The sequence below is a fragment of the Crinia signifera genome, chromosome 3 (genome assembly GCF_055691185.1).
Source record: "Crinia signifera chromosome 3, ASM5569118v1, whole genome shotgun sequence".
In the NCBI taxonomy this organism is placed as follows: Eukaryota; Metazoa; Chordata; class Amphibia; order Anura; family Myobatrachidae; genus Crinia; species Crinia signifera.
In genome coordinates this window covers 284,409,526-284,422,681 of record NC_139219.1, presented here as the reverse complement: position 1 = coordinate 284,422,681, position 13,156 = coordinate 284,409,526, and the positions used below count along the sequence as shown (strand labels likewise).

General features: G+C 42.0%; 1 protein-coding gene across 8 annotated transcripts in view; it reads right to left on the bottom strand.

The window, feature by feature from the left end:
- The window catches only part of TRIP12 (thyroid hormone receptor interactor 12), a 94,808-nt gene that overhangs the window by 18,043 nt on the left and 63,609 nt on the right, over positions 1-13,156 (bottom strand). For 5 of the 8 annotated variants that reach the window (XM_083178327.1, XM_083178329.1, XM_083178332.1 and 2 more), the window contains 11 exons: positions 12,115-12,280; positions 11,536-11,653; positions 11,193-11,349; positions 9,329-9,482; positions 8,534-8,762; positions 7,783-7,901; positions 7,189-7,393; positions 5,833-5,933; positions 5,429-5,603; positions 4,635-4,776; positions 1,186-1,377 (listed from right to left, as the gene is read on the bottom strand). In XM_083178327.1, coding sequence (XP_083034453.1) covers positions 1,186-1,377; positions 4,635-4,776; positions 5,429-5,603; positions 5,833-5,933; positions 7,189-7,393; positions 7,783-7,901; positions 8,534-8,762; positions 9,329-9,482; positions 11,193-11,349; positions 11,536-11,653; positions 12,115-12,280 — 1,758 coding nt within the window. The remainder of the gene's footprint in view (positions 1-1,185; positions 1,378-4,634; positions 4,777-5,428; positions 5,604-5,832; positions 5,934-7,188; positions 7,394-7,782; positions 7,902-8,533; positions 8,763-9,328; positions 9,483-11,192; positions 11,350-11,535; positions 11,654-12,114; positions 12,281-13,156) is intronic. The other 3 variants (XM_083178330.1, XM_083178331.1, XM_083178336.1) reach the window with 1 other exon arrangement.

The following is a 13,156-nucleotide window of genomic DNA, read 5'->3' as shown; positions in this document are numbered from 1 at the left end:
TACCCGCTACAAATCTGTGCACTATAACTATGAATTGTATACATTACCAATTATTAACTTAGCGCACACATATTCCGCAGCACTTTTGCCAAGAGAATATTTGAACATTCACCTCAGTCCCTGCCCCAGTGGAGCTTACACTCTATATTCCCTACAACATGTACCCGCACACACATTCATTCTAGGGTTAATTTTTGTTGGGAGCCAATTAAACTACCTGTATATTTTTGGATTGTTGGCGAAAACTGGAGTACTCAGAGGAAACCCACGCAAACATGGGGAGAATATACAAACTACGGACAGTAAGGGTCATGGTGGGATGACCTCAGTGCTGCGAGGCAGTTACGCTAACCATTACACCGTCTGTGATGCCCTGATGAAATGAGTAGGTGAAATGTCATCAGTGAAGCAAAAAGGGCACACCGACTTTACTCCTATGCTATAAAAGGACCCGCTGTTTTTCAACCTTGAGGATTTTCTGTTGAGAACATGCACTTGTTATCACCATGTGCAATGCTAGCCAATGTGCTGCTTATCAGTGTTTGTCTGCTGTTTGTTTATAGTACTGCTGCAAACATTTGACTATGGAAAGGGTCAAAAATCAAAGTGGAGAATCTCATAAAACTATTTCAGATGCTATGGTCAAGGCACAGACAGCGTTAATCCCTTTTGTTGCAGCATCATATTCATATGAACTTTTGGTGCTTAGGCATAAAGTACTGCAAATGTAATGCATTTTAAAATGTTATATTTAGGGGAGGGGTGAATGGGTGCAAAGTGGAGAACATACAGTGAATGTGAGGCATACAGTGAATGTGAGGCATACAGTGGAGGGGCAGGCTGGGGGACATACAGAGGAGGGGGGCAGGCAGGGGAATATACAGTGAAGGGGCAGGCTGGGGGACATACAGTGAATGGGGGCACGCTGGGAGACATAAAGTCCTGTGATTAAGGATTCAAAGGATGTCAGGCTGAATGGTCGGCCCCCACACATTTTCACCTCACCAGATCTGGCCCTTGTCGCAAAAAGTTTGGACACCCCTGCATTACAGAAACAGGAGCTCCAAGTTCGTTGCTAAATGCTAAAATGTAGATACTCCACAAAAAAACACAGGGAACAAACTCACTCAGTACTGTAAAGCAGAACGGAGTGATGGATGGACTACATTATTCTAGGTTACATACCGGGGAGCCAAAGAAGACCTGTAAGAATCTTTTCAGTCGGATATCTCTGCTTACGATGTCCTTCTCACTTCTGGAAGTCAGATACAAAAGCAGCTGTTTCACAAAGCCACTGTGCTGGATTTCAAATGACGAGACATCTGACTCAGAGACGATGCTTCGGATTTCTACAAGGCACTCAGCTCCACCATCCACCTGAAATGCAGAACATACAGGATGAAAAAAAAATAAAAACCCTAAACGAAATTTTTTTTCTCAACATAAACCCTTTGTAAAAATCTTGTGATACATCCAATTATTTATAAAAATGCAGCCTGTCCGTTCACTATGCCTGAAGTCTATTAAATCCAGACACGGTAATTCAAATAGATGTATTCTAAATTTAGAATACAACAACACATTAATCCTTTCACGGTCAAGAGTGGAGAAGCCAACATGATGGCAGTGCTTCCATTTTGGCTTTGCATCCACCAGGATGCTCCTGCCACACCACGCACCTGTATCTGACCTCAGATTTCTAGCTCTCTAATCATGCCAAAGCCACATCGGGGAACCAACAAATACCGGTTTCATTACCACAACAGGGGCACAATTCCTCACCGTTCTCAAAGCCACATGGGGTAATTAAATAACCATTGCTCCACAACAGGGGCACAATTTCTCTTAAAATAAACCTTTGTGTGCCAAGTGAATTTCTCAAAACAGGTATGAAAATTACCAAGCATTTTTCTTCATCGTAATGACCTGTAATGTTTACCTTATATAGGAAAGGTTAACAGTTTTTTATTTGAATTTATATAACAAATGGATTGAGTAATGACAGGGTGATTAATGTAGGCCATTACAGTGGGGTTTCCCTGAAATAACCATTGAACCCATAGGCCTTGCTTGAAGTTGCAGGTACTTTTCGGAGATGGACCACAAAACCTCTGCAAGTGGAAATGTACCGATTCAGACTCCCCAATCCTGAAGGCTGATGATCGCTGTAACAATCATCTCGTTGCTGACCGTTCAAACATTGGTGCTTCTAAACTGGGGGCAAACCGGTCTCTGAAAGCTTAATGTAAACAAGCACAATGGACTTATTCAAAAACAGGACAGCATCCTTCCAAGTATTTGTATGCATTGGGAGAACATGTAACCTGGACATGGACCAGAGCCATCATTTGCCATGAGCAAGTAGCCATTTTCCTCTCAGAGAAACACTCCAGTGCAGGTGGTGTTGAACAAGAGACTTCAGAATCAGAGGCAGGAGCAGAGTCGATTTTGGAAAACGGATTATAAACCGTGCATCTGTACAACTAGACCCAGGTAATATGCAAGTTAAGCCACAGAGCCTGCTTTGATATGGAGATATGGATGCATTATTATTGCCTTTCATCAAAACACTTTTGCCAGTGAAGAAAGCAGTCAATGCACCTGAAAGGGTCTCGCATACATTTGCAAAGCTTGGTCTTAAAAATATCAAATGAGAATTAGATGAAAATTGGGTTACAGACGTTGAATGCTTTAGGAGTGACCCCTTGATTCTACCACAGCCAGAAGCTGAAAAGGATGTGTGGTAACGCCAATATTAAAACCAACCCCTGTTTCTTAGAATAATTATCTTCCCAACTAGACATATCCACATAATGAAATTTCTCTTTGGATAAATAAAATCCCACCAGAAAATGATCATGTGCGAGACTTGAAAGATGATACAACCGCAGAGACTATTACATGAAGAGGTCAATAAAGCAAGAACTTTTTCCATGGATGCGACCAATAAAAGATTAACAACTGCAGCATAGGGACTGATAGTCTGATATAGTGGAGGCAATGCTGGAACCTGACACAGAAGAGGTACCAGATAACTAATGGGGATTAAAGAGACATGGTTCTCTTACAACCTTTTGACAATCAGGACCTACTTGTGCAATGTCAGGGAAAGGATTCAGCAGAGCCTTAGGTCAGGGTGGTTCTGCCATGTCAGAAGAGATCTCCAGACACATCTAGGCCCCCAGGACCGCAAGCCATAGCCAGCTCCAAACCACCAAGAGGGATATTTGCCCAACATCGTCAATAAGTAACGAATAGCTCTTTAAAGGCTAATACAGGCAGGACTATCATTTCTGAGGAACCGCAAAGCCAAGGGACAGCACTCACAGGAGGACCAGACCCTACAATGTTAGAGTTTTATTACACACGTACTACATTGTGGAAGATAAGAAGGTGCCATGGGCGTAAGTAGAAGATCTTTGTAAAGCAGCAGTCTGGTAATCTCTTATACATTCTATAAACCTTCTCTAATGGTTGTCACTACTTCAGAGAACTTTCCGTTTGGAAACATTCTTGAAGCAATAAATTAGGGCTACCTTGGGAGTTTGACGAAAAAATAAATTTTGTTAAGTTGATTTGCAAATGTCGGTATATAGGATTTAATAGTACGATCTGCTGTTACTAGGTGAAACCACCATTTAATAAAAAGGGACCATTCATCTTCCAATCAAAAAAGTATGCCATTTTCTGTGTGATGTCCAGGACTCCTGGAACCTGCCTTTTACCCCTAGTGTTCTAGGCAAACTGACAGCTCTGATGTCAGTGCTGTGACATTGTCTTCTGTCTCTGGGACCTGACTGTTGCCAAGCAAATGGACTGTTGCCAAGCACTGTGGAGGACATTTGCAATTCACACTCTGCCTCTCTAGGTCCTATCAGGATGAGTCCAGCTCTGCTTCAGCAGTAAAAGGTTGTAACATTTTCTATTGAAAATAATGCATTCTCCAATGTCAAAATCACACACCACTCTTGGATAGGCCTCCAATAATGAAATAAAAAGTTTGTTTTAAAATTTCTCAGCTCGAAAAATAAGTAACAATTAAAAGTAAATAGTTTGTTAAACATAAAATGTATCATTTTCAAATCATTCCTTGTCCAGAAAAATATATATTCTGTACATTACACAGGGACCATACAAATATTGCTGTAATGCATGAATGAGATTATATAACTTCCCTACATAAATCCAGTTCAGTCCTATATTCTTACTGGATACCCACAACTGTGTGACGTGCCCTGGGGCATTGACTAATTACCATAAGCATGTGTGTGTGTTCTCTATAAAACAGTACAAGTATTGAAGACTTTGATTACACCACTACGCACAAATGGTTAGAAATAACATCTCCCCCATCAAAAATTATAAGAGTGGCCACCGCAAGCTTCTCGGTGCTCGTAGAATTCTTTGAAGAGTTCTTCTAGAATGTTACAGAGGGTACAATATACCATTTATAAAACTACAGTTTACACTGGTCCCAAGTCCCGGGTGTATATTTAAGTATTTACTTCGTAAATGAGACATTCATGTATTGATCTGCTGATTGCAAAAATGCAATACTTCAAGCTGGAACAAGGACATTCATTTACAAAAGGCTTCCCTATTACAGCTGCTGGTATTTATCTAGGATTCTGCACCTGAAGGTTGAGCTGCTCCGTGGCATTGCAGAGTCTCTGTAGTACATTAAGCGCAGGATTGCTGCCGTCCATGTTTTCAGAGCTGAAATATCGTTCTACAAACTTATGTGCCTGCTCCTTAATCCATCCACGAATTCTCTCCCTGGTTAAGTTGAAGAAACATAAAAATTAAACACAAAAGCAGAGCTAAATTGTCAGAACAAAGGGCCCGATTCTGGTTGACTCAGTCCCCAATGTATTCATACCAAGGACCAATGTTTGCGCTCTGCGCAGGTGTATATTATCATACGCACAAGTGCAGGGCTGCTGTGCGGACGCCTCCGGTGACTTGCAGTCACACAAGGGTGTGGGAGGGCAGGGACCTGGCATATGGAGACGCCCAGCGTTTCTGGGCGTACCCACAAAAACGCTGGGCTTCCCCATGCAAACGCAGTCGGGCCGATGGCTTTCGAGGGCGGGCGCAGGGCGGTCCCATTCTCGGAGCCATGTGCTGCAAACGTAGGCAAGTCAAGACTGACTTATATTTGCGAACAAAGAAAAAAATAGTTTGATTGTCAGTGACCATCTAATGATTTTTGCCCCCTTCCGCTCCTCTGCTAAACATCCATTCACAACGCAGTGGGTATGATCGCACGGCAGCGTTAGATGGCTTTACACTGCTTTAGCGAGTCAACTAGAATCAGGCCCAAGGTCAAAACACAAATATAGGTTCAAGAAATCATGCATGCTTGCTACAATACGGAACAGCATAAAACTACGATGTACAAAAGCAGAACATAATAAGTCAATCATACCTGTTGTTTGAGATGGTATCCTTTGATGCTGTTCTCGCCAACCCGCTTACACCTGCTGTTCGTGCTGGCTCTATGTTGTTGCTATTAGACTGTGTGCTCAATCTGCCCCATGTTTTGGGGTTTAAGCTGGCCAAAAATGAGGATTTGGGGGACTGTGTGGCTGTTGGGCTTTTAGCTGGGGATAAAAAAAAAAAAAAGATTGGGGGGTGGGGGGAAGAATAAACAGGTTAAAAAAATGTTTTTTTTTGTTTGTTTTTTAACTTTTTTGAATATAACACCAGAGGCATTTCTATATAATTAACATAGGACTGCCTAAATGGAGCCCCCAGGTTTATACATGCAAGGTTATAAATCGTGGCACCAGTGAGTGCTTATAAAGGGTGTGGTAAGGCGGTAATGGATACCTTGATTGTCAGCTTTATCTTCATCTCGAGGAGGAGAGTACTTCGGCCTTCTTGGCCCACGTTTTGGCAGTCTTTTCCGCTTCAAGACATCACTGAGCCGCCTTCAGCATAGAACAAGTAATGAATTATAGCTTTTACATTATTTTTGTTACACTACACAAAAGATCTGCAATAAACTTAGAATAAAATAACTAGCTGCAGTAGAAGTTAAAAAACATGCGCCCAGCTTGAGTAGCAAAATGTAACAATGTTCCAGGCAGGGAACAAGGTATAGGAGAGAAGGAGCCCATGTTTTCTCAAAAAAGTTATCACTTTGGTGCCCAGGCTCCTCCTGCTGCACAAAAAAAAGGCAAAGAGAAAACGAAGTAGGAAAAGGGGCAGATTCGAGGGCGCTTGTCAGAGTGATTTGTTAAAAAGCTGCTGCTACAAACCGGAGGTCAAACAAGACAGCAAAAAAATATTCTGAGCAGCTAATTGGCTTCCGTAATATACACCATTTCCCATCGTAAACTGGGCTTTCCAAGCCATCAGCAAAAGTGAGAGATCTTGTGACGAGACTGACACTCAACACCAAAAAAGGATGGTAAACATACCGGTATATTGACAGTACTACCTACCCGCAAATACCGGAGTTTTTATAGGGGCAAGCATAGGAACTGTCTTTTCTTTCATATTTCATTGTCTTTTTATCAATCATGAAATATATATGAATTGTTTTTAATTTAGGTGTAGCATGGGTCCTCAAACTGCGGCCCTCCAGATGTTGTGAAACTACAAATCCCAGTATGCCTTACCACAGTTTTAACACTCCCTTATAGCAAAACTGTGGCAAGGCATGCTGCGATTTGTAGTTTCACAACATCTGGAGGGCCGCAGTTTGAGGACCCATGGTGTAAAGGATACCCAATCTTTTAAATTTTACAGCGCTGCTTTGAGTATTTTTTTTTATTTCTTCCTCCAGCACCACCTATACCTTAGTTTCCGTGTCACCCGTGGAAGAAGGAAACGATCACTACTTATCAGTCACATATCTAAAATTAAAGCCTACACAGTTATTCAAGCCGAATGGTGACAAGTTTGTGACGACATAACATCGTGCAAACCCAAAGCATCCCGCAATGTACTAGCTTAACATTTTAGTAGCATATTTCTAGATGTAAATAGACTTTGCAAGATGTCAAATATGGAGGGTATTAATTAACACAAAATGTGTCTGCGCCCCCATAACCTCCAATGCACGGGTTGTAGAATAAAGCTAGAATATTCATCATTTACACCATCACTTATAATTGTGCCTCTATTGTTTAGCATTTGCTTTCGGTAGCTTTCGATTTATTACAATTTAATTTCTCTCACCCTTGTGGGCTAAGGTCCAAGGAGTCATCTCGATGCTGCAGACTGGGCGATCCTAGGTCAGCGGTTGCATTCCCAGCCGCAGTGCCAATTCCAGTGTTTATAGTGGCGGCACCAGCTAGAGAACCAGAGCCGTTGGTGCAGACCTTTGGTGGGCTTGTTAAGAGAGTCTCAGATTCAGCCAAGTTTTTTACTTGGTGCATCACACCTGGAAAAAAAAAAAAACAGTCACATACAACATTCAATACATGCATGTATATGTACTTATAGCTCATATAAAGCACTATTAACAGTGTGACTATTAAATTTTGTGTTAATCGCGCTGGGAAGGAGATCAAGCTGTTAGAGGATTTGTGCTTGCACCCCTTCAGATCATTAAGGCAAGAGAACTGGCATCTCCTGTCTAGCAATGAAAACAATTGAAATCGCTCCACCACCTCCTTCCCAGTGCTATGAACATCGTTTTGGATTGAATTGTCCCCCAAAAAAAAAAAATCGAGCAACTTTAGCATGTTGCAACAGATTGCAAACATCATCTTCACAATCAAACAAAGACCATTTTCAAAGTACATGCTATTATACGCTGGGCTACGGTACCTTCTCTTCTGAAGTATACACTGAATATGTCCGGTAATTTCTGCATTAATATCTCTGCCATCTGAAGAGCTCCTACCACTATTTTCAGGTCCTGACTTGACAGCATAGAAGCTATGTGACTAAAAAGGACAAAACACAATATCAATAAAAATATATTTTAATGTACAGTAGGTCGTAAAATAAAATGCTAGGTAGTAAAAGCACAAAGTAAGTTTTACTTCAGACTAGGCACCTCAAAAACCTGTAATATTAAAAAGATGACATACAGCCCCTGCTAGGTGGGCACAAAGTCCTTCCTCCCAACCAATATCTATAGCTCCTAATGGGCGAATTGCACAAATCATTAGGCAAACAGATTGTAAAATTCTATGAATAAGGAAGGAAACCAGTGGTAATAAAGTGCATCATCATGTACTGTACGAGCCTGTGCACAGCAATTGTATGGATAATAAAACTCCTACAGTATGTACACTGATCATGGAAATCAAAGAATACTAAAATGTAAAGAATGAATACATGAGAAGGGATAATATTGATGACTATTCACCGGAATAAGACAAATCGCTTTTAAAACGCCAACACAATTGCAAGAACAGTTACATAGTTCTATATTCATGTGGCACTTTATTTACAAGTAGGAGAAGCGATGCTACACCAAAACGACGGAGCAATGGCTAACACAATAGATTAAACACTCTTCCAGTAGTTCAGGTCTTTCCTCTGTAAAAGTCCCAAAGTGTTTGTGCCCTACCTGGAGACAGCATGGTTCTTTAACACATCTTTTAGGAGCTCAGCATCGGCAAAATAAATGATTCTAAGGATTGCTCTAAGGCACTTGTGTCTGACAGCGGGCCCCGCGGAGGAGCTATACACTTCATAAAGCACTCCAAACAAGGTCTTAATAAAGGACTTGGCCAGCTCAGGGTCCTCTTTCATCAGCTGCGCCCTGGCGTCCTCTCTTTTTAGCTCAGAATGTCCACCTAGAAACATAAAAAGGCAAAAATCTGGAATCTTGTTGCATTGGTAAAAGCATGGAAAATGACCTGCAGAATACAGATATTCTGTATACATAACCAAGGAAGACTTCAAATAAAATGAACTACATTTTCACGGTGACCATAAACTAACACAGGTTTACTTTTTCTACCAACTGCAGCAGGAAAATGGGGGGGGAGCAGACATTGTCAAGGAAGTAGTGGGGGGAAAACAAACAAAACTCAAATGGAAAGTGCAAAAAAACAAAACTTTTCCAAAATAAACCCAAAAATATAAACCCTCCAATCATTCAATTAAGGAATCTAACCAAAAAAGTGTAGAAATTTGCTGTTTCCAAGTTTGTAGTAGGTTATAAAATTAGAAGAAAAAATAAAAAAACCATCACAAAATCCAGAAAGATGGATGTAAAATAGTAAAAATAAAGGGAAGAAATCCAGATAAAAGAGATAAAGGCAAGTATCTGAAGTGAAAACACTGTAGATGTGCAATGCTTCAGCCACCAACAAATAAAAACCATTTTAAGACCTGGACGTGGCAGAGGGATACTTACTAGTGTTAGCATTGGCTAAAGGGTTAGGTTTTCTCTGAATGGCGCGTGCAGTTCCGGTATCCTCGTTGATTTGCTGCATAGAATTAAAATCAATAGTATAAACACGCCCCAGTGTAGACAAACTTATCTCATCCTCACCAACCTGATGGGCTGCCTGAGAACACAGATATAAAACAGAGAGATAATCCTTGAATAGTAAACACAAAACTTCATCATGCACAATTGTTAGGCCATGTGTTGTTCTCTCTGGGTGACCAAATGGAGTTCTCCGCTGCTGGCCAAAACACAGGGTTAATATGGGAAATATCTGTTCTAGTTAAGAAACCACCTTTTCCAGGGTAACAAAAACTGGTAAGAACTGATGAGTCCATATCAGTATAATATGCTACATGCAACTAAAACATTTACGATATTCATGACTTACAGCGACTATGTGGGTTTGTTTATCTTTTAAATAGTGTGATCTGTAATCGGGATCTAGGAATAACGGCTTTGGGTAGTTGTTCAGCTTCTGTTCTGTATTACTACAAACTCTCAATTACTTTATTAAATCTGTATGGGTGAGCAAAAGTTTACAATACAAGAGAAACATAAAAAAACTTTAGTTTTCTTATTAATGGAAAGAGTTAATAGAAACAAAGAACAGAATATGTTGATTAGGTAAATAAGCTATCAGGAGGGGGATTATAGCTAGTATCCCCAACTGCGGTACAGTAACAGCAAGGATTAGACTGTACTGAAAGGGGAGAGAAGTTAATCAGCACCCATAAAGGACAATACATGGCCTAATATCATAAGAACTGCTAGACATCTAAACACATACTCAAAGATCGCTGCTATGATCATTCACACACATTTCAATAGCTAGTTATAATTGCAAGACTCACTGGGGACCATTATGAAAATTAGGGCACACAACCAAGTCGCAGCATGGGGGTTATTCAAACCTGATCGCATGGCTGCAAATTCAAAACACAAGTGATCAATAGACTGCACATGCCCACAGATTGCAGCATGCATGAGCGAGGCCTTCGTGCTATAAAATCCTGATTTCAAGTTGATTGACAGAAAGTTGGCGTTTGAGGCCGTAACCAACCATTTTCTGGGAGTGGCAGGAAAAATGCAGACGTGCCCAGGTGTTTGAGGGGTAAGTCTTGTGCCTTGATTCGATGGCGTCTATTGCAGCTGCCGAGTAAGTCCTGGGCTACAACACAGACGGCTTGTGAATGGATTTGCATCTAAATCGCCAAACCAGCTAATTTTTGCAAGCCATTCAAAGGATTGCACTGGGCAAGTTTTCAGTCAGACTGGGCAGAGCCTTCCTAATGGGTGATCAGGTCTGAATAACCCCTATGTTCATTATGTAACTATGAGGTTGATTAATTAAGCAGCGGAAAGAGTGGATAATTGGACCAGTGGAGAGGTTGCAACTAGTTTATCATTTTGTAGAGTGTACTTGAGGTTACCTCAATGCTGATTGGTTGTTATGGCCCCCATTTCTCCACTGCTTTATAACAAGGCACATCAACCCCTATATTATATTGATACAGGCTAAAGCACTTATTTGCATGTTTTCCAATTTTAATAAAGGTCACCACAGTCTGAAAGCATATATACGTTAATCAGCATTATACAAGCTTCCATCCATGCAGTCACACACACTAACAAAATAAGGTGGAGAAAGGGAAAACAAAATGGAAATAAGTTTTTTTGGCGAGGAAGTCAAACATTCCTTAAAACTAATGTACATGACAAAGTATATACACAGTAACAAAAACGTACAGGACTACAGATAAACTCACACTACACAAGAAACATACTGAAACAAAAGCAGACATCACTGACTACAGGACAAAACAGTTACCTCAATGATGCGACTGTCGATTCGGCTGTATGGGTGCCACAGGCCACGGTCATCCCTCCACTGCCAAATCGCCCCGTCTGTGTTTTGGGCATTTCCTTTCTTTAACATTGTGTCAACTGCAAATATCCCTTCCTTCGGTAGACATGGCATCAGCTCACTGGAACAGGGGGGAATCATTAATTTCGCATAAAAAAAAAAAAAAAAAAAAAATAATAATCTGAAATCTATGAAGAAATACCAAACTATGCAGCAATTCACTTTCATAGCTCACAGTTAGCATATTGTATGAAGAATTGCATTTACAGACGATAAGCATGCAGAACAGTGCTCAGTGCAAACATACCATATAAGAGAGGTCAGTTCATACAGCTCCTGGGGACTCCGTGGGACCAGGTCAATTTGCTCCAGGCAACTACCATTTGATGCTCCGCACAAGAGAAAGTGTAGAGTTTCCGCTATGTCTAAAAATGAACAGTTTGCATCAGAATTATAGTTTAGAGGCCATAAATGACAGCTGGGGCTTATAGTTCCTTAACCCTTTGAGTGCCAACATCTATGACAGTTGTTCAAAATATCCACTAAAAATGCCAGCGTCGCTCACATTTGTTACATAAATGATAAAAAGTAATATAGGATTATATTTTCTATTGATTACATAAATATTACAGGTCAATATGAGGAATAAAAAGGTTTGCTTGGCAATTTTCACATCTATTTTCAAACATTTACTTGCCACTCAAACGGTTAAACACTGCAGCCCCATAGGGTACCTGTAAAAGTAAATATCACCTTCTGTCAACTCCACCACCACCACAGATTCATGAACACATTCAATATTAAAAACTTAGACAGTCTAGTAATAAGCAGCCTAGGAGTCGCCATGGTATCAAGCACATGGCTCCTTGGTAAGCAATGAACATACTTTGTTTCATGAGCTGCACGGCCAGCGTGGGGCAGTTGGAACACATCAAGGAGAACATTCGGACCACCATGATGAACATCCCCGAGCTCAGGATTGGAGGAGTCACTACCAGAAGTTGTTGGATGTTGGTAAGAAGGTCTCTAGAAGCCACTTGCTGAAGAAGGTTCTGTATATGGTTGAACAAGCACAAAACTATATTTAGTGGTCAGGTCTATAATAAACAGGGTTCGCAAAAACGCGCTATAGCGCGTATTTTACCCCAAAACAGTCCCCGGGGACTCAGCTGTCAAAACTAAAGGGGTCCCCGAGGACGCGCTGTGCAGATTCAGATTCTGTGCCTGACTGTGACTGAGACGCCGGCGTGAGCCGCTGCGAGCCAATCACTGCAGCGGCCGCCGGGACTCAATCATTGTACAGTGGGGGCAGGGTTAATACCCAGATCATTTGGGGTGCGAAGAAAACATCCCCTGTATGGGAGCGAGGAGGAAGTGAGGTGTGACTAGTGAGAAGAGGGGTCAGAGGTCCCAGCGAGAAGGGAAGCGGTGTGACCAGAGGGAGCAGCGCGTGTGACGGCGGGAAATCAGAGGCGGACGGGAGAAGAAGCTGTCCTGACCTGAGAAGGCACCGCTGGAGGGAGAGAGGACGCCTCAAGAGCCAGTGACGGGAGTTGTGACCAAGTGCGGCAACGTTCCGGCGCCCGCACTAGTCCACCCGCTGGCTGAAGAAGGAGAGCGGCGCGCAGACATGGAGATGGCGTGGAGTGACAGCCAACTCCAGCGGCTGCAGAGAACAGCGCAACTGAGTGCGGCAATGCTACCTTTGTGTAGCATCGTCTGCAGCGGGGGACCAGAGGCCGGGTGTCGGTGTCGGGACAGGCTGGAGCCTGCAACTTGATCCAGCAGAAAGGTATCCCCCTACTCCCGCTGCCACACTTACCCAGCGCCAGGCACCCTCCAGCCAAACAGCACCCAACCGCCGCCATTACCCAGACCAGGTACCCTCCAGCCAAACAGTACCCAGCACCAGGACCCCCTTGGGTCAC